The following is a 22,783-nucleotide window of genomic DNA, read 5'->3' on the forward strand; positions in this document are numbered from 1 at the left end:
ATGTAGTCAATACAACTTTGTCTATCTGACCCAGAGGTCACAGTAGTTATTTCAGACATGATTGAACTAATAAAAAGTCGACCATGAGAGAGAAATACCAGATCTTCAAAATCAACCGTCAGAAAGTGACTATACTTGAGTCGAATTTCCCAGTAAGGGTAGTGAGATACTCCAAATAATATTAGGTTTGATGAAGAACTATTGAGTTGAGCAATTATCAAAGAAGAGGGGAGATATGATACAGAGACTTAGCATATGGGGCCACAATTTTGGTCAATCTCCTTTATAATGGTGCTGATGATCTCCTAAAAAATTCAGCCAATTTTGAGGAGGGAGTCCCAAAAATCGATTTTGTTAGGGTTTTGGAAGAAAACCCCTTTTTTTGCACAAAATCGATTTATATAGATCTTAATCTTGCAAATAATGATGAGCCCTTCCAGGTAGCTGTACTTGATCTTCAAGAGGTAGAGGTGTGTTCCTTAAAGACGAAGAAACCACACTCCATAAAATAGAAAAATAAAAAATCCCAGAGGGTGAAAACCCAAATTTTCTTGCAAAGGTTTTTGGTGTTTTAGTTCATGAGTGTAACGCCTGGCCCCATTAACCTTGCACAATATTGTCCTCTTTGGCCCGTGGGCCTCAAGGCTTTAAAACGCGTTGTGCCATGTTAAGGAGGCTAGAGGTTATTAACTAGTCCAGTAATCTCTCCCTAGGCGATGTGGGACTAAAGTTTGTATACTCTCACCGATCTCTCAAACCCCCTAGTATTTGCCGTATTCTTGGTAGGGACACCTCAGCGATCTCCCAGGTGGGTCTAGTACTTGTATTCTTGAGTGTCACAACTTCTCCCCTTTCGGTACAGTGTCCCCGCTGTGGCCCCATATGTTGTTGGAGTCTGCTCTGGTCCCATTTGGAGCGCCCCAGTTCCATTAATCTTGCACAATATTGTCTTCTTTGGCTCATGGGCCTCAAGTCTTTAAAACGCGTTGTGTCATGTTAAGGAGGCTAGAAGTTATTAATTAGCCTAATAATCTCTCTCTAGGCAATAAGGGACTAAAGTTTGTACACCCCCATTGATCTCCCAAACCCTCTGATACTTACCGTATTCTTGGTGGAGACACTTCACCGATCTCCCAGGCAGGTTTGGTACTTGCTGTATTTTCGGGCCGTCACAATGAGGTTGGGTATAGGACAGCCTCTGGATTCATAGGAATCACCTCATTAGTGCTGCCCTATGGTAGGTTATTGGGACAAAGGTAGGATAAGATGGAGGCTAACAAAGGTGATGGAAGGGAAGGTGAAGGTCTGCAATTCTTGAAGGAGAAGTGGCTTGAAATTGAAAACCTACATACGAAATTAGGCTCTAATACCTTGTTAACAGGAAGAATGGGAGAATGCTTGTGTGTCTTTGAACTGATCACACAAGTCTCCTATTTATAATATATAATCATGATAGAGTCATGATAAGAGTACAAAATAGAAAATATAAAGTATTTACAAGTATACCCCCATCCAGCCGCCCCACTCTAATTCGAGTCGGTGGAGGGAGAAAAGCCCCAACGTGCCTATGCGGCACACTAATCGTTATTTAACAATACCCAATCGGAAAACTGTTAACCTTAGCAACCTGTTAGGAGTAATTACTTATTATATTCCTAATGAACTCTAAAACTCTCCTCATTGTTGCAAATAGACTATAGTGTACTACTTGGCTCCAACTTGGCAATCACTTGCTTCTTTACTTCTATAACGTCTGGATTCATCCCAAGTCTATGGCTGTGTTGATACTTATTGTTTAGATAGTATGCTGAAAATTGACTTGTAGATATTGTCAATGTATAGATTGTATAGAAATGCAATCTAAAAATAAAAAAGTGCAATGTGATACTTACCAGCCTTATGCATTGGATGAATAAGTTGAAGATCCCAGCAGTCCTTGATAATCTTCAAAAAGATCTTGCTACCATATGGCATCGCATTGTAGACGTGGTCCTTTATCATATCCATAGTCATATCCAGGTGTGGCATGGTGGGCTTGAAAGCGGAGTCCACCATCTTCAGAACATGGACAATTGGGGCCAAAACTTTCACCATCATACTCGGTTGGTGCCAAAACTCCTCAAATAAAATGGTTGTTGTGTTGCACTACCACTAGTGGATCCGGACTCCCTCCCCTCAAGCCACTACTCAGAGGCAAACATAGATTGAGTCCTGCCTTCTTCGCCTCAAAACTTTTCAGTGCGACGGAGTCTGTGGCCAATCTTGTGAGGCTGGGACTGATCAAGTCCCCCTCACACTTCTCTCTTAGAAGGTTCAATGAAAACCCATGGTTGTATACAATAGTGCTCACCTTCCTTGCTCTCTCAACTACACGTTGCACCATTTTTGACTTCCCCATATCCTTCAGCATCATGTCAATGCGATGTGCTGTGTAAGGGGTCCAGAAGGGTCGGTACTTACTGTTATTTTTTGACCAACCTTCTTGTAGTTGCTTCCGTTGTCCTTCACAATCTGGACAATGTTCTCTATTCCCACCTCCTAAACTACCTCCTTCAACAACTTGTAGACGTAGTTTACATCCTTTTTCTCCTTGGATGCATTGATAAATTTTAGGAAAGTTGTCTTCCTATCATAGTAGACCATAAAGTTGATGGGCTTTCATGTGGCCCCTCTCCAACCATCGCACTTGATAGTGATCCTGTAACTGGCCCACATGACTCTTAGGTCATCTATATAGTCTGCAGCTCCTGTTTTTTCTTAGGCAAATACACATTCATCACCTCATATGCGGTGGGCCCTTTTACCCCTTGGCTAGCCTTAGCAACCACATCAAGCATTATATGATAATAGTGGCCCGTAGTGGTGGGGATGCTATGGAATAACAACCATTTTAGATGCAGCCATTCCAAGCATTACCTCACATTACCCAACATCCCCTTCAGTTTACGTTGCTTGTTTCCTTTTTCTTGTACCTGCTAGGATCCTGCCCTAGAACGGTATCTACTCATGGTGGTACTACTATAGGTGGAAGTGGAGCAGCCGTCATGCTTTGTGATCTCTTAAAGGGCAACACAGGTTGTCTCATCCTTTGTGGCTGTGCAGATCCACTTCCACTTCTTTAGATAGACTTGCTTAGTTGCTCCTCCCCTAGTATCTCAGTCTATCCTACTTCTTATGAAAAGTGGCTCTACTCCTCACTTGTGCCCACAAAATTATCTTGCCTCTGCCTCTGTCTGTACGCCATCAGGCACATACACAAGGTCATCACTGTCATATCACTACCATCATCATCCCCCTAAGGAGGTTGGGTCGCATTAACTACCTCCTCAAACTCTATCCTCACCTTCTCGTTGTATGCCTTCCTCCGATTCCCTCCCCTCCTGTGTAGCTATGCCCTAGAAATATCCACAAGTACCATGGGGCATATAGCCACCCTTTGGCATTCCCAACCAAATGTATTGTTGCCCTACCACCCATAATGTTCTTGTGACAATGGTTACACTATGTTTTCTCTCGTCACCATTGATCGACACGCTGCGCTTCCATGCAATGTCTCCCCTATCACCACCATTATCACCACTCCTATCACTTCTCCTGTTACCACTCCTATCATGTCCCCTACCTCCTCCCATTTCACCTCCCCTACCTCCTCTCCTCTCGCCTTCCTCATCACCTCCTTTATCAGCAATTATCTCACCTCCATACTATTGCATAAAGAAAAGAAGCCATTATTAATCGAGACACATAAATTGAGACCACTGAAACAACTATGTAGCTACTTATAGTTTTTCCCCTAACCCTTATATATATTTTTTTCTTACTTAAAAATTATTTTCCATAATTTTTTTAAATAAAATATTGGCCTGATACAAAAGCCAATATGGTACAACGTAACAAGCATCATATGCGCTTCAAAGCATGCTAAAATTACTTTCATAATTTTTCAAACCAAAACTGAATATTTTCCTTTTTTTCTAAATGTTTTTTTTTTCTTTATTTTTTTAAAGTTAAAATAGTTATTTATTGGCAGAAAATAATTTCCGATATCGTGAGGCCATAGTTTGACAATGCTGATTAACATATATATAATTGTGCCCCATCAGTCTATGTTAACCAAACTGTTAGATCAAACACCAAGAAATACAAAAAATAAAGAGACAATAGATCCGCATGAGGCAGAGATTTAACGAGGTTCACACACCAGGGTGGTGTGCTACGTCCTCGGGCGAAGAAGAAGATGTTTCACTATGCAAAAGAGAGATTACACCCAAGCAGCGGCTAGAAAACTCACCCTAAAAACCCTGGCTCGAAAAACCCCCAAAATACAATGACTTTCTCAACAAGACAACAGTACATTATATGGATTCCAAATCGTGGGTCGACCCATCGGGTCGGAGTCGATCCGGCCCAACCCCTTTGCTTCCATCACAGATCTTCAAAACGGGTCAAGAATTCGAGACAAACTTAACACATACTTTTTTGACTTTTTTTGTAGGGAAACATATTTTTAAAACCAGAAAAATAAAAAAATTATAAGCAGAAAAATAATACAACTCCTTGAGGTTGTAGAATGGCCGCTGGTGTCCGAGTTACTTGGATATGTTGAATGTGTGTAGATCTTCACCTGTAAGCAGAAAATGACAGTCTTTGGAGTTTGGAGTGATATGGGGTCCCCTAGTAGTGTTTTCCACCAGTAAGCAGCAATGGTAATCTCTTTCTCTTAAATTGCTCATTTCGACCTGAACTTGCGAAATGGTGCGTTTATAAAAGGGTCAATGCAACATTTCGGCGAAACAATACGAGACGCATCAAAATTTTGGCGACTATTTTGAGCAAAATAATGTTGTTTCCATGTTTCAACCATGATTTTGTTTCAGTCGTGTTGAGACTAGTGATATTTCGGCAAAATCTCAGGGAGTTTTCGACTAGCATATTCATATAAGAATTCCAAACTAGCAATTTGTGAGGAAGAGATTTAATCGTCCATTCATGCGCTGTTCTATTGTGAACATGGCCAAGGCAGCATGGTTCTGATGTCCCTAAACTGCGGTGAATATGATTTCATAGGTCAGATCTTTGAGGAAAATGTTTCTCATTTTTTTTCTTTCTTCTTTCTTCCTCTTCCCACTGAATTTAATCAGGATTTTATATGATTGAAAATTCTGTAATTGGAGAGAGCAAATACTTTCTTACATATATGGTCTCTAAGGACTGAGGGTGACGATTAAATAATTAATGGGGTTCTTTACTGCAGCAGTAGTTCTGGTCTGTGTCTCAGAAAACTAATCTTAATTCGTTGCTTTACTCTTTTCTGTGGGTGGTGAATGCTTTGTGGCAACTAGCAAAGACATTGGGAAGACAAGCTGGACCTTCAGCACTGATCGATGTAGTGGAAAATCAGGATGGGGCAGGGGAGAGGGGGAGACATTGTAGAAAAGAGAGAGCAGGTGGGTTGCAGGCGAGTGGGGGTGTGTACACCATTTTCCCAATATTCATCTAGTGGATTCTGTTTGGCTCATTCTTAGAAATTTTGAAAACTGTCCAGATTAGGTTGCTTGCTTATCCATATTGACAACTTAGTATGCTAGATACAACAGTAAAATTTTATCAGAGTTATTCTCTATATTAATATAGAAAGTCACGTATTGTCGGGAGGGGTAAGATGGGATATTTGAAGGTAACATGAAACAATTAGACTCTGTGCATATATTTTTAATTATGAATTTACAATAAAGGAAAAATAGTTAAAATACATCAAGATTATTGAAATGATTGTTGTTCCTATTTTACTAGTTATTATTTTTCTCAGTAAAAAAATAAATTATTATGGATGATCACACTTGGGAGTTAGACTGGAATTCTACACCTAGGATTGTATTTAGAACCTAGAAATGATGTGACTTACATATAACTCTGATCAAACCTTTGAATCATATGCCTTATTATTCAGATTCCATGCACTGACGTTTGTGCTAAGATTTGTTTTCTAGCTTCCTATTGCATGTATTAGTTATTGGATATCAGTAAATGTTCTTCAGTAATGGTTTATTATGCTTAATAACATTGCTTTTTGGCCTATGTTAGAGATTTCTGTTTGTACCCATGTGTTTGCCGAATTTTCCAATGTATCCATGCTGATCCTCAATATGTCTGCTAAATCACCTTACTGGTACTGGCCTTCTGCTGTCAAATGAAATTTACGTATCACTGTTGTTGACACTTAGTTTCTGTTTTAGGAGAGCGTATGCTGGATTATATGAATATGGATGATAGATCGATTGGGATGTTTTGGGTTCTTTCACATACCATGGCCCAGCCTGCTTGTGATGCTCTGATAAATTGGTTGATGGCTGGAGTCCAAGAACTGTTGCCAGGATCTAATGTGCAAGGTGGTGAGAGGGTAATGATAATGCGGGAAACAAATCCATTGCCAATGTCCTTGTTATCTGGCCTTTCAATCAATTTATGTTTGAAACTGGCATATCAAATTGAAGAATCCTTATTTGCTGGTCAGGTACTCAAAAGTGACTTCAGCGTTTTTTGTTGATGAGATATTTCTTCTGTAATAGAAAATAAAAGATACTTGATATTGTGGCTAGTTGAAAGATACTTGATATTGTGGCTAGTTGAAACTTTCAATGTTTATTATGTCAATGCTTTGTATTAACTATTAACTGTTCTTTTAGTTTTTATTACTCTGATGAGAGAGATGAGAGGGAACTGTGCATTATCCAAACTCCCAAAGTTAGCAAAATGATCGGCCTTATATTCATCAAGTAATGTTGTTTCCAAACTATTAAATTCTTTGAATACTATTAAATTTCAAAATATTACATCATGAGTGTACGGTAGTCAACCCACATCAAAGGTGTAAATAAGCGAAAGGCCCTTGCCCTACTTCCCAGTCTTGTACTATATGTCACTACTACAAAGTTCTGGGGGGGGGGGCTCCAAAAATGAGGAAGATTGTTGCCGCTGACGAAAACCATTCCTCCAGCTTGATCACAAAATGAAGGCTATGTCATGGTATGGCTGAAGAAATGCTCAAAGTTCATCACGACAGCCTAATAGGTCACATTGTCAACATACTCTAGGTACCCCAACCTCGGATATGTATCAACGGGTCAGGAAGTTGATGCAAACATGCCTATGAAGCATAACCAATGAGTATTAACTGCAAGTATTAATAATATTTCAAAAATTGAGCACCAACCACCAAGCTTTAACACTATTTTTTTTTTTTTTCAAATTTGTTGAAAGAAAATATTTTTTTTGAACCAGAAAATTAAATTTGACTCCGTGACGTTGTAGATCGGTTAATGCAATCTAACGTATAAAAACTTGAAGCCCAAAAAATACATATTTACCCTATTTTTTGCAAAGAAATTACTTTAGGGAAAAAGGGTATTACCTCAAACTGTGAATCATCAAGAAAACTCCCTCAAATCCACCAAATGTTAGTTATAGATGACTTGTACAAGCTTCTAACAAGTTGTTCCACCAAAAATTGCAGGTGGAATGGCCAAAATTAAGCCCAAAAAAAAAAAAAAAAAAAAAAAACCAAGTCTGGAGTCAAAACCTGTTGATATCAGTTCAAAATGGATCGAAACAGTACCCATTTCAAATGAAATATGGGCTAAGAGGGCTCTGCAATGTTTTGGTGAAACGAAATGCAGTTGCCGAAACCTTACAAAATTTCGACTTAAATATGTAAGTTTCAGTCAACTTGGAATGCCTTATGAATCTTATTTTATTTTATCTTGTGCCATGTTGAAACTGAAATAAGTCACAAAATTGCGGTTTACTCCAACAAAATTTCAAACTGTGGATAGAGCAGAGCAATTTGCAAGTAGTAGTAGCAAAAAATTCAAGAAAGGCAGCATGTCTGCTAGTTACAGATTCGACATCTTATTTCTCTCTCTCTCTCTCTCTCTCTCTCTCTCTCTCTCACACACACACACACACACACACACACACACACATATATATATTTGGTGTCTTATAGTCCTATAGGAACCAGAATGACAGAAATCAATGGATACTAACTAGCTTAGAAAAGAGTTCCATTATTACCATGTTTGCTAGTATCATTTAGGCTAGTGTCTACTTGAGTTCAATACAATAGCTTATTGCTGGACTTCTAAATATTTTTTATCTTTTGTCATGTCAGTTTTATCCCTCAGTATGAGTTATTATTTGGGTTATTTCAATCCAATAATTAGTAGGGTTTAAGGTATTGTAAGGGTGTATCGAACTGAAAGACAGATCTGATTTTTCTGCCTACCTTTTTTGTGTTATTGCAGTAGCCACTGAAGCTCTGTTTCCTCCCTATTTCTAATTTGTTGGTGTTTTACACAGCAAGGATTCCACAACTTCTCTGTTGCATTATTTAGCAAATTTATTTTGGTAGGCTAAATCTTGTAGATAATATAGAAAAATGGGTTCTTGATATTAGAAGACGATGTAAGTTGTATTTTGTTTAATTACTGTTACTTTGTTGGGCCTTGTACAGTAGTAACAGTACACAGGTTCATTCTTTTCCTCGGTGAAAACCTGAACATATAAAAAAAAAATTTAATTAAATATCTTTTGGTTTATCTGCATATGATAGTCCCATATCAGACCCATTCATTCATCCAATATAGGGTGGAAAGAACAGTATGGAACCACAAATCGGCTTTTGGCATCGAGTTATGGGTTTCTATCACTTGTATCTTGTTCCCTGTAACTGAGTTTCATAGCAGCAACATATTAATAATATTTCTGTAAGTTACTTTTGCGTGAATACTTCTGTAATGTTCTCTTTCTGTATTGAGAGGTTTATTGGGTTTTTCCACTATTCTTAATATATGCTTTTAACATGTGCAGGTCATCCCTAGCCTTGCAATGGTTGAAACATATTCTCGGTTGCTTCTGATTGCACCCCACTCGATATTTCGTCCACATTTCACTGTAATTCCATTGCCTTCTTTTGGAGTAGCTCTTCTTTTATAAAATGTAGCATATAAAATGGTATAACATATTAATGTGAAAAAAGGGTTTTTTTTTTTTTTTTTTCTTTTCTTTCTGGTATAACATGGTATGAACCTACTCAGTCAACCTGGATGGCAGAAATGGGTGACCAAGAAACTCATGGCCTAAGTTGGTTGCATGGTTTAGATAACTTAGTATTTGTTAACATTCAAATAAGAATTTGAAATCTGTAAATAGAAGAAGTGCGAGGTATTTAAAACAGTCCCACATCGGTTAAGTCTGGGACCTTGGATTCATATATCCTAGGGCCATCTCCACCTAATAGCTTAAGCTTTTAAGTAGGAAGCTTCATCATGGTATCAAAGCACCATTACTCGGTCCTCCTAGGTAACTTCCACGTGATTGAGCAACCTAAAGAGGGGTAATACGTGAGGGATCCCACATTGGTAAATCGGGACCTTGGAGTGGGGCCTTTACACATGGGAGGTGTCTGCACCTATGAGCTTAAGCTTTTAAGTAGGAAGATTCAACACAATGATGCCAGCCAGAAAGGAAAATTATGGCCAGTTCAATGAACAATGGGCTGGCATCTAATCCCACCATTCTGCTCAAATATTAGGCAAACTGGGTTTGAGCAGGTTATAGAAGGTAGGTTTAGCTTGGCTAGGTGGACTACTGACAATTCCTACTCATATGTTGAATGACACAACCAGAATTGGAAAAAGTTACTAGGTGCTATAAATCAGCATTTGCATCCTATGTGGCCCTCTGATTGATTGATTTTGGCTTCAAACATAGAGCTCAATGTGGGCATCTTGACACCCCCCCCCCTTTTTATGGGCTGATGCCTGATGGTTGGATATCTGATGGGCTTAGTGCGGCATATCCAAGCAGCCCATTGGTCATAGCTGGACAGCCCTTGCTATTTTTCGGCAATACATTGTCTAAAGTTCATAGTGTGTCCGTTTTGCTACTATAATTACATTTTTTTTTTAGATTTTTGTCGTGTTTAGTTTAGGAATGTAATCTGTGTCTAGGAGTTATTCCACAGCTTTATCACTTTTAGTTTAATATTTTTATCTAAAGGAAAACATAGCTGCAGAATTTTAAACTAAATGTTTTTATATTGCTATTTCATTTACTTAATATATTATTCATAAATAAGGAAATGCCCCCTATTTGAATCTAATAGAAATAGTTTAAAAATCAAATTCCAAAAGTATGATAATGGTCAACCCCCCATTCCAAGAATAAAAACTGGATTTTTGGTTGTAGGGGAGACATTTAAACTTTCAAATGCTGGGGCTTTTTTCAATTCTGAAAATTTAATAAATCTTATCATGGTAAAACATTTCTAAAAGCCAAAAGTCCGGTAAATTAAAAACATTTCTAAAAACCAAAAGTCCGGTAAATTAATCTTTTGTTTTGATATTCATAAAATTATTTTCATTTATGCGATTTTAACAACATTCGTATATTTTAAAATTAATTTGATCGGATTGTAAATTTGTCATTACAACTCAGATTTAAGAAATCTTAGACTTGTTGGAAAGTTGTTTTTGTGCTATACCTAATACAAAACGTCTCATGTAAACAAAAACCCTATATCTCAAGAAGAGTCCGGATCCTAAGTACAAAACTGGGAGTCTGGGAAGCTCTCAGGAAGCTACAATATGGCAATTTCTAGGGGATGGGGAACAAGTGGTAGCAACTTTAGAGATCTTAGCGTTAACGTCAAAGAATATGGAGCTCCAAATCTATCCGAGAGGCCGAGAGGTGGAGGTACATTTCCCATGATTTCTATCCATCCAAATTTGGTTGATAGTAGCACAAAAGAAGCCTTGGCCTTCAGGTCACAAATGGTCTTCCCTTGGAATGTCACATCCATCCATATCCACTCCCTATGGAAATAAAGGATTCTTCTTCTCGACAGCCAGCATTTGGAGAGGTAATGTAAGATTGGGTCACAAGTGATTCAATCCCAGGTAGGATCTTTACTAAATTCAATAAAAATCAAATCCAGGGACCAATAGAATGAATAAAACAGAAAATAGAGAATGAAGGGAAGAATGGGAGTAGGGGAATAGGTTGGGTTGAGTATTTCACTTTTCCTTAGGTCATCTCACCCATGGGCATCTCACCCAAGTTGTCTCTCACAGCACTGCATCTCACAATTTTCCATCACAAAGCCTTTTTTTTTTTTTATTCAATCAAATTCGTGTTCAGTGTTGTAGCCCCTTACAAACTTATATAGAAGACTCAAAACTGACTCAAACATTAAAAAAGAAAGGTCTAACCCAATTCTTAACTAATTGGGAAACGTAAACTGACTAGGAAACTGAAATAACAAAGGAAATATACTCAAAACAGGACTCGAACTAAACTGATGAATTAAAAACCTCGTTTTCCTACTTTCTACTAATATTTTAGGCACATTACAAAGAAAACCTATGGGATCAAAGGCCCAACACATACATAACTCAACCTAAGGCTTATTTCCAATAAAATAAGCCCATTAAGTAACTTATCTACATCAAGAGGACTAATTTCCAAATAGAAGATGAGGCAGGGCAGACAAAGAAGAGATGCTCAATATCTTCCGGCTTAGACCCGCATAGATAGTAAACTGGGGAGACGGGGATCCTTCTCTTGATGAGGAAAGCTTGCATAAGGAGGCATTTTCAGAAGACTCTCCAAGCCGTGAAGCGTTGCCAACTGCCAAGGAATATGATGCTTAAACCAAATGAGCCTGTGCCAAGGGGTTGGATTCCCAAGCAATCCCATTAGATCCCAAGCAGCCTTAGCATTGAAGAGCCCATTTGTGGAGTGGATCCGAAGGATTGTATTCTTCGACTGAAAATGGTGTATTTATATATAAAGAACTTTTGTCTTTCTTTAAAAAAGTAAGTAAAATAGTAGATCGAGAAACCTCCGCCCAAAGGTGCTTTTTGAAAGTTGGTCACCGGTAGGCTAAGAATCTTTCTGACTTATCTTATGATATGATATGGAGAAAGCCACTTTTCAGGATCAGCAGGCAAGACCATTTGATAACTAAGAAAGCAGGCAGTCTACTCATGTACTTGATTGACCGGCAGTGGGGGGAGCAGGCAAGCTATTTCAAATCTCGGCTATCTGGAAAGAGGAAGGGGTCGAAGGAGTCCATGATCCTGAGGATAAGATATCTACAACCATAGCTTGCCTTGGAAGCCCAGAATTGTAGATGCTTCGAGCACTGAGGACATTAGAAGGATTTCTATAGGATGCCAAGGGCCAAGCCAAAGAAAGGTGGAGGAGCCATCCCCAATACAAGAGGAAATAGATCTAGCAGCAATGGTTCTGAGGGAGAAGATCTTGCGCCTCGGCCAGGAGGAATCAGATGGAACACTCATTGACCGAAAGGAGTCCTGCTTAATCATATAAGAATAAACCCAATCCACCCAAGTGCTTTTCTAGATAAGCTTTAAAATTCCCGCGCAGTTGTTTGAGGCCCAGACCCCTTCTTTATTGGGGAAACAAACCACAGCCCAACTAAGAGGATGAATTAATCTAGATGATTCGCATCCTTTTTAGAGGAAGGCAGCAAAGGTGGATTTCTTTTTTTTTTTTTTTTTTTTTTGAGGAATAAATAATTCATTTCCAAGCGAAGAAGAATATACAAGGGAAAAAGGGGGGGAAAAGGCTGAGGCCAATGAAGAGGCTAGAGCCGAGAGCCTTGCACAAAACAAAAACAACAGCAAAACAATAGCAGCTAAAACAAAGGAGAAAAGCAAAAACTAAAATCCATAACAAGGACCACCAGAAAAAAAATAAGGGGGGGGGGAGAAGACAAAGCCCAGGATGACGTCAAGTGGGATGGAGGAAGTCAAGATGGAGGTTCCAGGAGGAAATGATGTGAGAATTTTTGGGGACTGGCCGATTCTGAAGGGAAGAGGATTTGGATTTGACATCAAAGAAGATAGCTTTCCAAATCTTATCCGGAGAACGAGATTTGGAAGTCCATCTATGGATGTTACGTTCCATCCAAAGGTGATTGATAGTAGCACAAAAAGCCAATTGCTAACAGTGTCACAGATGGTGGGCTCGGAGAAGGTCATATTAATCCAGTTCCATTCCCTATTAGAAAGAATCCATCACCTTGATGTGGCTTAATATTGATTTCTTATGATACAAGGTATGTGTAGCATACTAAATAATGTTAGGAAAGAGGGAAATTAAAAAATAACACTTTGACTTGTTGCCTAAGCACTTTGGCGTTCCAGCACCTTGGTTCGTCTTGGTTCACCTTGGCACCGTAACAACTATGCTTTGTGTTTTTCTGCAGGGGCACATAGTAAGTAATCTCTACGCATTCATGTTATTTCTGTCACCAGTAGATAGCCAGGGCACTTGTTAGATTACTTTTTTAATGCATCTCAATATTTTGGCCCACATTTATTGTGTTAAATTATCCAACCCAATAGCTTGGGTGGAGGGGCTCAATTGGTATAAGAGGCATCCAAGTTCCAAGAGGTTTCTAACATGGGATTTGTTTTCAACATTCCCCCCACGTGTTGCCCCTCTTTTGAATGGCAGTACACGTGGCATGTGTGGCTCCTCTTTCGGGTAACTGTATACAAAATGTATTATTAGCGTAATGAGCTTAATGGCTTTGAAAACATGTTGAAGCTCTAGTCCAAAATCTTAAGCTAATAGGTGGAGGGGACCAACTATTATATGAAGGCATCCAGGTCCTAGAATTTTCTAATATGGGATTTATGAGCCATACTTTGAAATTACGGGGAGAAGGTTATAGAAACCCACCTGAGAATAGAAACTATTTCAAATAACCAACCAATTAAATCCACGATTGAACCTATTTACTTACGTGGCTCATGGAAAGATGTGCAAAGGGCAAGAAGGATCTCCATATGGAATTTATTGACCTAGAAAAATCCAACGACAGTCCCTAGAGATCTAATATGGTATATTCTTAACAAGCGAAGGGTTCCAAGTAAATAGGTAAACATAATTAAAGATATGGTGACTAGCTTAAGAACGTGAGGTGTCAAGGTAGTGAATTCCCAATTACAATTGGGCTACATTAAAGATCATCCTTAGGCCCTTATCTGTTTGCGCTCATCATGGATGTTTTAAGTTTTAACCATAAACATCTAAGATGAGATTCCTTGGTGTATGTTTTAAGTTGATATTGTGTTGGTAGATGAGACAAAAGCAGATATTAATGCTAAGTTTGAGCTATGGAGATCAATCTTAGAATCAAAATGTTTTGAGATAAGTAAAACAAAGACAGAGTATATGGTAAGTAACTTTAGTTAGACTAGAAAATTAATGAGGTGGTGAATATTGATGAGAGTGATATTCCACAGAATGATTATTTTAGGCATCTGGGCTCAATCATAAATGAAGAAGGTGATATAGAGGATGATGTTGCTCAGAGAATTAAAATAGGTTGGTTGAAGAGGAGAGGTGCGTTTTGAGAGTTTGTACGATTGGCGTATTCCTTTAAAAGCTTAGAGGAAAATTTTATACTACTGTCATACAGCCGGCTATGATGTATGGGGTGGAATATTGGGCAGTTAAGAAGCGGCATATAAACTAAATGTAGCGGAGAAGAGGACATTGAGATTGATGTTTAAAAATCTTGGAAGCACAAAGTGAAAAATGACCACATTAGGGCTGAGTTGGGAGTAGCTCCAATTCAGGATAAGCTATGAGAAAGTCGCTTGAGGTGCCATGACCATGTTCAATAGAAGCCTTCGGATGCTCCAGTTCGGAGGAGTGATTTGATTCAGATTGAAAGATCTAAATGCACCAGGGGCAAACCTAAAATAACCGTAGGAGAGATGGTGAGGAAAGACATGCATAGCCTAGGCCTACTACCACATATGACTTCGAATAGAGCTGATTGGAGAGCAAGGTTATATGTAGCCGACCCAATTTAGTTGGGATAAGGGCCATAAGGCTATGTTGTTGTATATTAAACTTTTTCCACCTGTTTCAAGCTGGTAAATTGGTGAAGACTTATTGCTCGATTCTTACTTCTGGACAGGTAGGGGACCCTGTGAGTTGGACATTTATCAACTTTGATACCTAATTTCTGTCATATATATTAGTATGTCTACATGTGCAGCATAGAAAAATTTGTTGTTTTATTTTATCAAATCATGATTTGATGGCCAAAACTGCGAGATGGAGAGAAACTGCAAAAATCTAGTTTTGAACTTGTTTGTTTGTCTGTTTTAGCATTTATTCTTATTAGTCTGCTTAAATGCTGACATGTTTCGGTATATTAGTGGTCAGACTTTACATATGATGTTGCAACTTGCAACATAATATTAATACTCTGCATATTCCCTGTGAGAGCGTGTTTCTTTAAGTGGTAGTCTAAGATGTTCTAGTGCTTTAATTTTTTGAAATTGTATTCTGTTGCCAAACTAGTTTGTTCAAAACATGTTTGATTAATGTAAAATTTCATATCTTTATGATTTGTCAATAAAAAATTTCTGTGGACCTTTTTTGGCTTTGTCTGCACGTTGCACTGATGGTGGTTTAACTGATGGCTGTGATGTTCTACAGACTTTGACACAAAGGAATCCATCCATATTCAATAAACCTGGCGTATCCCTGCTCTTGCTTGAAATTTTGAACTACCGTTTGCTTCCACTTTACAGGTGATTGGCATTCTGGTCGGTGGCAAACTGTGATTCTGCATTCCATTTAGTGATTGAGGGGATGCCTCTGCATATGTGTTCCCTTGTCTTCTAACCGAAAAATAATTATATCCAGACCAATGTAAAGTTTTAGTTAGAAAAAGTCCTAAATGTCTCAGTAAGTGGTGACAAATGAAGATAACCTGCTTCTTCAAAGTTATGACAACTTGCTACTGGCTAATGGTAGTTTTTCTGGTAAAGACTGCATCGCCTTCTTCCTCCTCCCCCCCCCCCCCCCTCTTTCTCCTGGTGTCCTCTTTCTCTGCTGTGGGTGTAGTTATCGGTGACAGAAAGGTAATTTATGGAAAACTGGGAAGCGTGTTTATTTGAACATTAATACACATCAAGGAGTAATTAGATGCATAATAAACCTTAGTGGACAATTCATTGCATAGTTTTTTTACCAATATTGTCTATTTGATGCAAGTATAAGATGCATATCACATACCATGATAATAAAAAAAAATATGTGACCAGTATATTCCATTTTTCTGTTATTTAATCAGAAATATAAATGTGTTGAATTTAAAAATGAAATAATCTTTTTATGAGTAAGAATAGATGATATAATATGCTTTATTTATCATGATGATATGTTACTTATCTATTTTTTGTGATTAAATGAGAAAAATACTGTCATTTCTCTAACTTCCCTAAAAAATGAGGAGCCAAAACCATTCCTTATCCAACCATCATGACATTCTGTACTTCTTGTACTTGTTTTTAATCCTACTTCTACTAGTGAAAAAAGCCCCAGTCCCTCCTCAAATCTCCTTTAATCTGCTGTAAATCTTGTTCTTACTGTTATTAAATAACTAAATTTTGTGAAATACACTTTTTTTAGAGAAATTTGGGCAAAAAAAGGTGTCCATCCAAATATCCAATTTCCCCATTTTTCTTATTTTTTCCAATTTCGACACATTGCAAGCCATTTCGCGTGAAATGGGTGGAAATTTGGCGATTTTAATAAGGAACGTATAATTTCAACATTTCAAGTAAAATTTCAATGTTTGACCAGATATTTCTCCAATTCCGGTGGAAACATCGCATTATCCCATTTTCCTCCTATTACAGGTCCAAATTTAGGAATAGTGAAATATTTCGCTAAATTTTTCTAATTTTGATTGAAGTTCCATAGATTTCACATGACTGAAGGAAATATTTCCCTTTCTCTTAAATTATTGCTTGTTGCATTTGTTGATGTGTATTGATATACATTCTTGTAGCCCTTACTTAACAGCTTAAGCTTTTGGGATAAGCAGTTGTAGCATGGTATCAGAGCCAGGATGTCGGATGTTCGATCCCTGGTAAGTGCAAGGGGTTTGTGTTGTTGTGCCCCCATGCTTTGTGCCCCCTTGGTGCCACTTGATGGTGCCACTACATGATGGTGTCACATGCAAAGATGTGTGTCTGTGTGGGCTGCCCGTGCAGGGAGTTGTTGATATACATTATCATAGCCCTCAACAACTTGACCTTTTGGGATAAGTGGTTTAAGTTGTAACAGCATTAACTGTCTTACCATGACACCTTTTGCCATATTATAGATTTATAGTTATTTCTCTTTCTCAAGGAATGCATTATGTAAATGGTGTGAACGAGATTTGTATGTTTTCCATTTTTGGTGGTTGATCCTGCTTTCTTTCTTTGTAGGTACCATGGAAAAAGCAAGACCCTGATGTATGATGTCATAAAAATAATTTCTATGCTAAAGAGCAAGCGTGGAGACCATCGCGTATTCAGATTGGCTGAAAATCTGTGCATGAATCTCATCTTGTCGTTGCGAGATTTTTTCCTGGTGAAAAAAGAATTGAAGGTAGAATCATTGCATGTCTCAAAACAGGAACCCTTTATGTTTTGTTAGGTATGTTAAATACTGTCCTTTTTTTTTGCAGGGCCCCACTGAATTCACTGAAACCTTGAATAGGATAACAATGATAAATCTTGCCATCACTATCAAAACTCGTGGAATTGCTGAGGTTGAACACATGCTTTTCCTTGCACCTCTTTTGGAACAAATAACAGCAACAAGTCAACATATGTGGTCAGAAAAGACTCTACGTTATTTCCCCCCAGTTATCCGTGAAGCCTTAATGGGCCGAGTGGACAAAAGGGCCCAGGCAATACAGGCGTGGCAACAGGTTTCATGTTTATGGCCTTAACTTTTCAAATTACCTTCTGTCAATGCATTGTGTTTTCTTTAGCTCTTTGTTCTGGCGGATAATATAGGATTCTCAATTTTCCTCACCGTGACCCTATGTTCTGGTTGAACTGGGCATTCTTTCAGTTTCTGCTAATATGGAAATCTTACAGGCATTTTCAAATTTTGTCTACTTTTTGGGATCTTTGTTTTAATTGTTCTACATTTTTTTTATAGGATTGAACTGTGTTCTTTACTTAATTCTTTCACATGGAAATATGACATGGGTAGGTCTGGTCCGAAAAGAAATTGATTTCGAGTGAAGAGAGTAGAGTGCTGGTGTTAGTTGATATCATCCAATAATTTACCAAGTGGAAGCAATTAATGAAGTGTATGAACTTATATAAGAGATGAAAGATAAGATGAGTTGCTAAACATGTGCACAGAATTTCTGTACTCTTTATATGTTATGTGTCATTGGATCCCTCAAATTGAGCCATGGATATCAATAGGGATGTCAATAACAAGTTTGCACTGGTACGGATGACCAGTACCGACCGATCAAAAACCGAGAGCAACACGACCGATTAATAAATGTGCCAAGCTTAAAGCCCGAATGATTCTTGACCGGTTGTTCCGAGTGCAAAGTGAGAGATCATCGGTCGCCCGACCGACCTGACTGAAAACTATTTTACATGGGTTTTATAGTGATTAATATATTATACTATGTTGTCGTGACTTGTGATGCATGTGAATATATATATAAGATATATGATATTATATTATACATATTGGACGATCACGTGAATGTTTGAGTATTTTGAGCTTGAAACTACCTTTTCGGGAGCCCATTTCTGATAAGACATGTCTCAGGCCTTGTCATTATTGACTTGATATAAAATCAATTACATTATATTCCTTGGATTGAATATGTATATTGATTTATAATATATGGGAGGAGGTTAGGTATGCTGCAGGTTCTGATGCTAGTAGCTCAGCGACTGGGATGGCTTGGGATGGGGAGGGGCATAGGGGACTTTTCCAAGGGGAGGGGAGAGAGAGAGAGAGAAATCTGGGTATACCAGTGGCATATGCAGCCTTTTCCCATTATATATTTACATATTTAATGAAGTCACCGACAAACCAGCTTCTGATCAACCCGATTAGCAGCAACTGTTGGTAGCCTGATTAACAACTGGTAACCAACCAACCAATGCTAAATGGTTCATGACTATCATATTCAGGCCCAATCCCATACACAGGCGGTCATGGTCATATTTCCAAATTTCGAAAATTTCGATGGTTTCGACCCACCCCAAGATTTCCAAGTTTCAGAAATTTCGACACTAATTTAGGAAATTTTGACCAAAATTTCTAGAATTAGCCCAAAAGAATACGTGGTTTCAACCAGGTTTCGGAAATTTCGACCGAGACTTGGAACCTTGGTCACAGTGCATGTGTTGAAATTGATGTAACTGGATCAATGCCGACCGAAACCGATTGTGACCAACCGGTTGACACCCCTAGACAGTATATACGAATAGTGCCTGTTTTGTCATGAATCTAATGCCTATGATTATGGCTGAGGATATGAGGCAATGTATTGATCATTGGAAGAGATCCCATAACTGTGAAGCCTTCACTAATTTCTGTAATGTAGGTATAAGGGTAGATTTGTCTATAGGGCATACTTATTTTTGTACTCGTAACCCTACTATTATAAATAAAGGAGGGCTGGTGTCTATTGACACAAGTCACAATTCCCCAAATCAACATGGCATTAGAGCAGGTTAGCTCTCTCTCCCAAAAACCCTATACATACTGCCACCCTCCGCTCTTCTCCCTTCCATTGACCTCTTCCACTCACCCTTTCTCCCTCAACTTTCTCTCTCTCGTGGTTCTTTTCTATTTTGGTTCCCTACCTTCCACTCCCTCAGTGGTGAGTTTCTTCCCAACGAGGGCTCTTTTCTTGAACCCTATGACTTGAAGGAAATGTTTCTGATCTCTATGTCTGGTTGGACCTGGAATTTTTTTGCAAGATTTAAGATCTCTCTTGGACACCAAAAACTATGGCGTCATAGGATTCCACCACATCTGTTCTTTTGGATGAGATAGGTCGTGGTTCTAAACTTCTAATGGTGACTGTCCTTCGTTCCCTGCTAGTTCCATCAAGTTGGATGGGAGCATCTATTTGATGTGGGCCAGATCCTATTTCCTGTCTATCAGTTTCTGTGGTTACTCAGGGTATCTCACAGGTGCTACTGCTCGCCCTTTTACTGCTAGTGCTCAAGACAAATGGCATGCTGCCATTTACTTAGTTATGTCCTACGTTTTGAATTCGATGACTCCCTCCATTGCTTGGGGTTATCTGTTGTTAGATACTACTGCTTTGATCTGGAAAGCAACCAAGGAAACATTCCCAGGCGGGGAATAATGCTCAGTGCTTTGAGTTGCGAAAGAAAATCCGTGGGACTACTTAGAAGCAGATGAATGTCAACCAATACTACTCTGATCTCCATGGTATGTGGCAAGAACTTGACTATTATGAGACTTATCGCCTGCTTGTTCTAATGATGTTGTTGGCTTTAAAAAGCATGAAGATCTGCTGAGAGTGTATGACTTCCTTGGCTACTTGAATGTGGAGTTTGATCACATCCAGGATCATATGCTCAGTCATGACCCTTTCCCTACTCTGGAGCAGGCTTATTCTCTGTATCAGTCTGAAGAAATTCGGTGCACAATTATGCGCTAGCCTGTCCCATAGGAATACTCTGTGTTATATACGGATCAGAGTCCCAATTCTCAATCTGTTGGCAATTCTACCTGGATCAATGATCGTTCTACTAGTGACAAGCTAGTTGTCAAATGTGATTATTGTGGTATGGAAAGGGAGACTTGCTGGAAACTCCATAGGCAGCCAGCCTACTCTCGTGGTCGTGGGTGCTCCAGCCTGTCCAGGCCAATCAGTCTGAGACATTTGACATTTTTTATGCTGCTATCCCCACTGGTTCTTCTTTGTCATAGGATGAGATGGCTATATTGTGTCACCTGATGTCCAGGATGGAGTGCTTCTCTTCCTCTGCTGCTAATGCTGCCTCTCTGCCAGTTATCCCTGCCTCTCACTTTGCCCACTCAGGTATTTTTCGGTAGTCATTGTACATATGTTGGCTCTCATCCCTAGATAATTGATTCGGGTGCCACAAATCATATGACTGGTTCACCTAGTTCCTTCTCTACGTACTCTCCATCCTCAGGTAAAACCAAGGTTCAAGTAACTGATGATTCTCTCTCCTCTATTTCTAGGATGGGAACCAACAAGTGCTAGCCATCGTTGTCTCTTTCTTATTGGTTACATGTTCCCAGGTTCTCTACTAACCTATTAACTATTAGTAGTATCCCTAGGGATTTGAATTGCAAAGTCACATTTTTTCCCTCAGAGGCAGTAAGGACAGACAAGTTGTAGCATTAACATTGGAGGGAGGGGTAGCAGTAGCAGCGAAGGGAGGGAAGAGGTGGAATGTTGTGTTCCGACCAGCGGTAACAAAATTGATTGGGTGGGTGGGGGGGGGGGGGGGGGAAGAGAATTGCTTGACTATACTCGAACGATTCTCGTGTGACTCGGGAAAAATTTCGAGTCAAGTGAAATTCATGTGACTTGGACTGAATCATGTCTTTTTCTATACCTGGGTGAGTCTACCTGACTCTTGACCAGGATTCCCAATTCTTTGACTAGACTCGGGCGATTCACTCAAGCTAAAACCTGGTAACAATGGTAACAATGCATAGAACTAGAAGATAGCAGAACTGAAGAAGCAAGATATTGAAAATTTGAAACAATCAAAACATGCATTTGGTTTATGTTGTACTTGGAAATGATCATCGTCTAGGTATGCCTACTCTCTAATTTGGTTTATACTGTTTTTGGAAGTATGATTTTATCTATATGTAATTAAACTGCTCTTGATTTAAAGAAATGTTCCTGTTCTCTCATAAGTTTGACTGGTCAAATGATCTTATTTTTACATGAGACTTTTGTACTTGGCAAAGCACGAAACCAACTTCCCAACAAATCTTAAATTGCTTAAATCTGATTTATATTGAAGGAATTATGTTTCAGTCAAAACTTATTTGGTGTGTGCAAATAATATTTAAAATCGTCCTAAAAGGAGATAGATTTTTAGAAATTAAAACAAAAAATTTGTTTCCAGTCTTTTGTTTTTATGATGTTCTATCACAATAAGATTTGTAAAAATTTTAGATTTGAGAAAAGCCCTAGCATTTGAAAGTTGAAAATCGTCCCTACAACGAAAAATTATATTTTTGTTCTTGAATTGCGGAGTTGACATTTTATCCTTTGGAATCTGATTTTTTAACTATTTTTATGAGATTCATTGGTGGGAGGGGGTTTGCTTATTTATGAATAATCTCAAGTAAATGGAGTCATTTACTTGAATGATGCTTAGTCTGAATCAGTGCCAAACCTGGGTGAGACCAATAGAAACCTAATAAATGGAATAAAAATAATAAAAAATTAAAACCAGCACCTTGCACTAAGGCTGCAGTCGCCTACACCCCCTAAAAACCGCTTGGACGCCAAGGTGACAACCATAGACAATTATGGTCGACATGACAAGACTTTGAGTGTACATGAAGTGTCCAGGTAACTTTGTCAATGACAAGATTTTCAACCTGACTAGGGTAGCTTGAAGTTTGGTGGTTCTGTCGAACCAAAGAGGGGAGTGCTGGGATTACTTATTTTTGTTGAAGTTTTATGTCTGATTTCAAAATCTATCAAATGCACAAGTGAGAAACATTGACATGGATTTGGAGATTGAAAGAGGTAAATTTTTTTATGAATAAATAAGAAAGGGGAAATTTGGGGGGCGGGACCCAATCCCCTCCCCTGCCCCCAAGAAAAAAAAGGAATCAAGGATATATATATATATATATATATATTATTACC

At 38.6% G+C, this 22,783-nt stretch overlaps 1 protein-coding gene across 3 annotated transcripts in view; it reads left to right on the forward strand.

Moving 5' to 3' along the window:
* Positions 1 to 22,783, forward strand: part of LOC122079431 (mediator of RNA polymerase II transcription subunit 23) — a 76,335-nt gene that overhangs the window by 38,463 nt on the left and 15,089 nt on the right. For all 3 annotated transcript variants that reach the window (XM_042645906.1, XM_042645916.1, XM_042645896.1), the window contains 5 exons: positions 6,237 to 6,514; positions 8,869 to 8,952; positions 15,550 to 15,644; positions 17,334 to 17,496; positions 17,576 to 17,821. In XM_042645906.1, the coding sequence (XP_042501840.1) occupies positions 6,237 to 6,514; positions 8,869 to 8,952; positions 15,550 to 15,644; positions 17,334 to 17,496; positions 17,576 to 17,821 (866 nt within the window). The remainder of the gene's footprint in view (positions 1 to 6,236; positions 6,515 to 8,868; positions 8,953 to 15,549; positions 15,645 to 17,333; positions 17,497 to 17,575; positions 17,822 to 22,783) is intronic.

This window comes from Macadamia integrifolia, chromosome 1 (genome assembly GCF_013358625.1).
Source record: "Macadamia integrifolia cultivar HAES 741 chromosome 1, SCU_Mint_v3, whole genome shotgun sequence".
Taxonomy (NCBI): domain Eukaryota; kingdom Viridiplantae; phylum Streptophyta; class Magnoliopsida; order Proteales; family Proteaceae; genus Macadamia; species Macadamia integrifolia.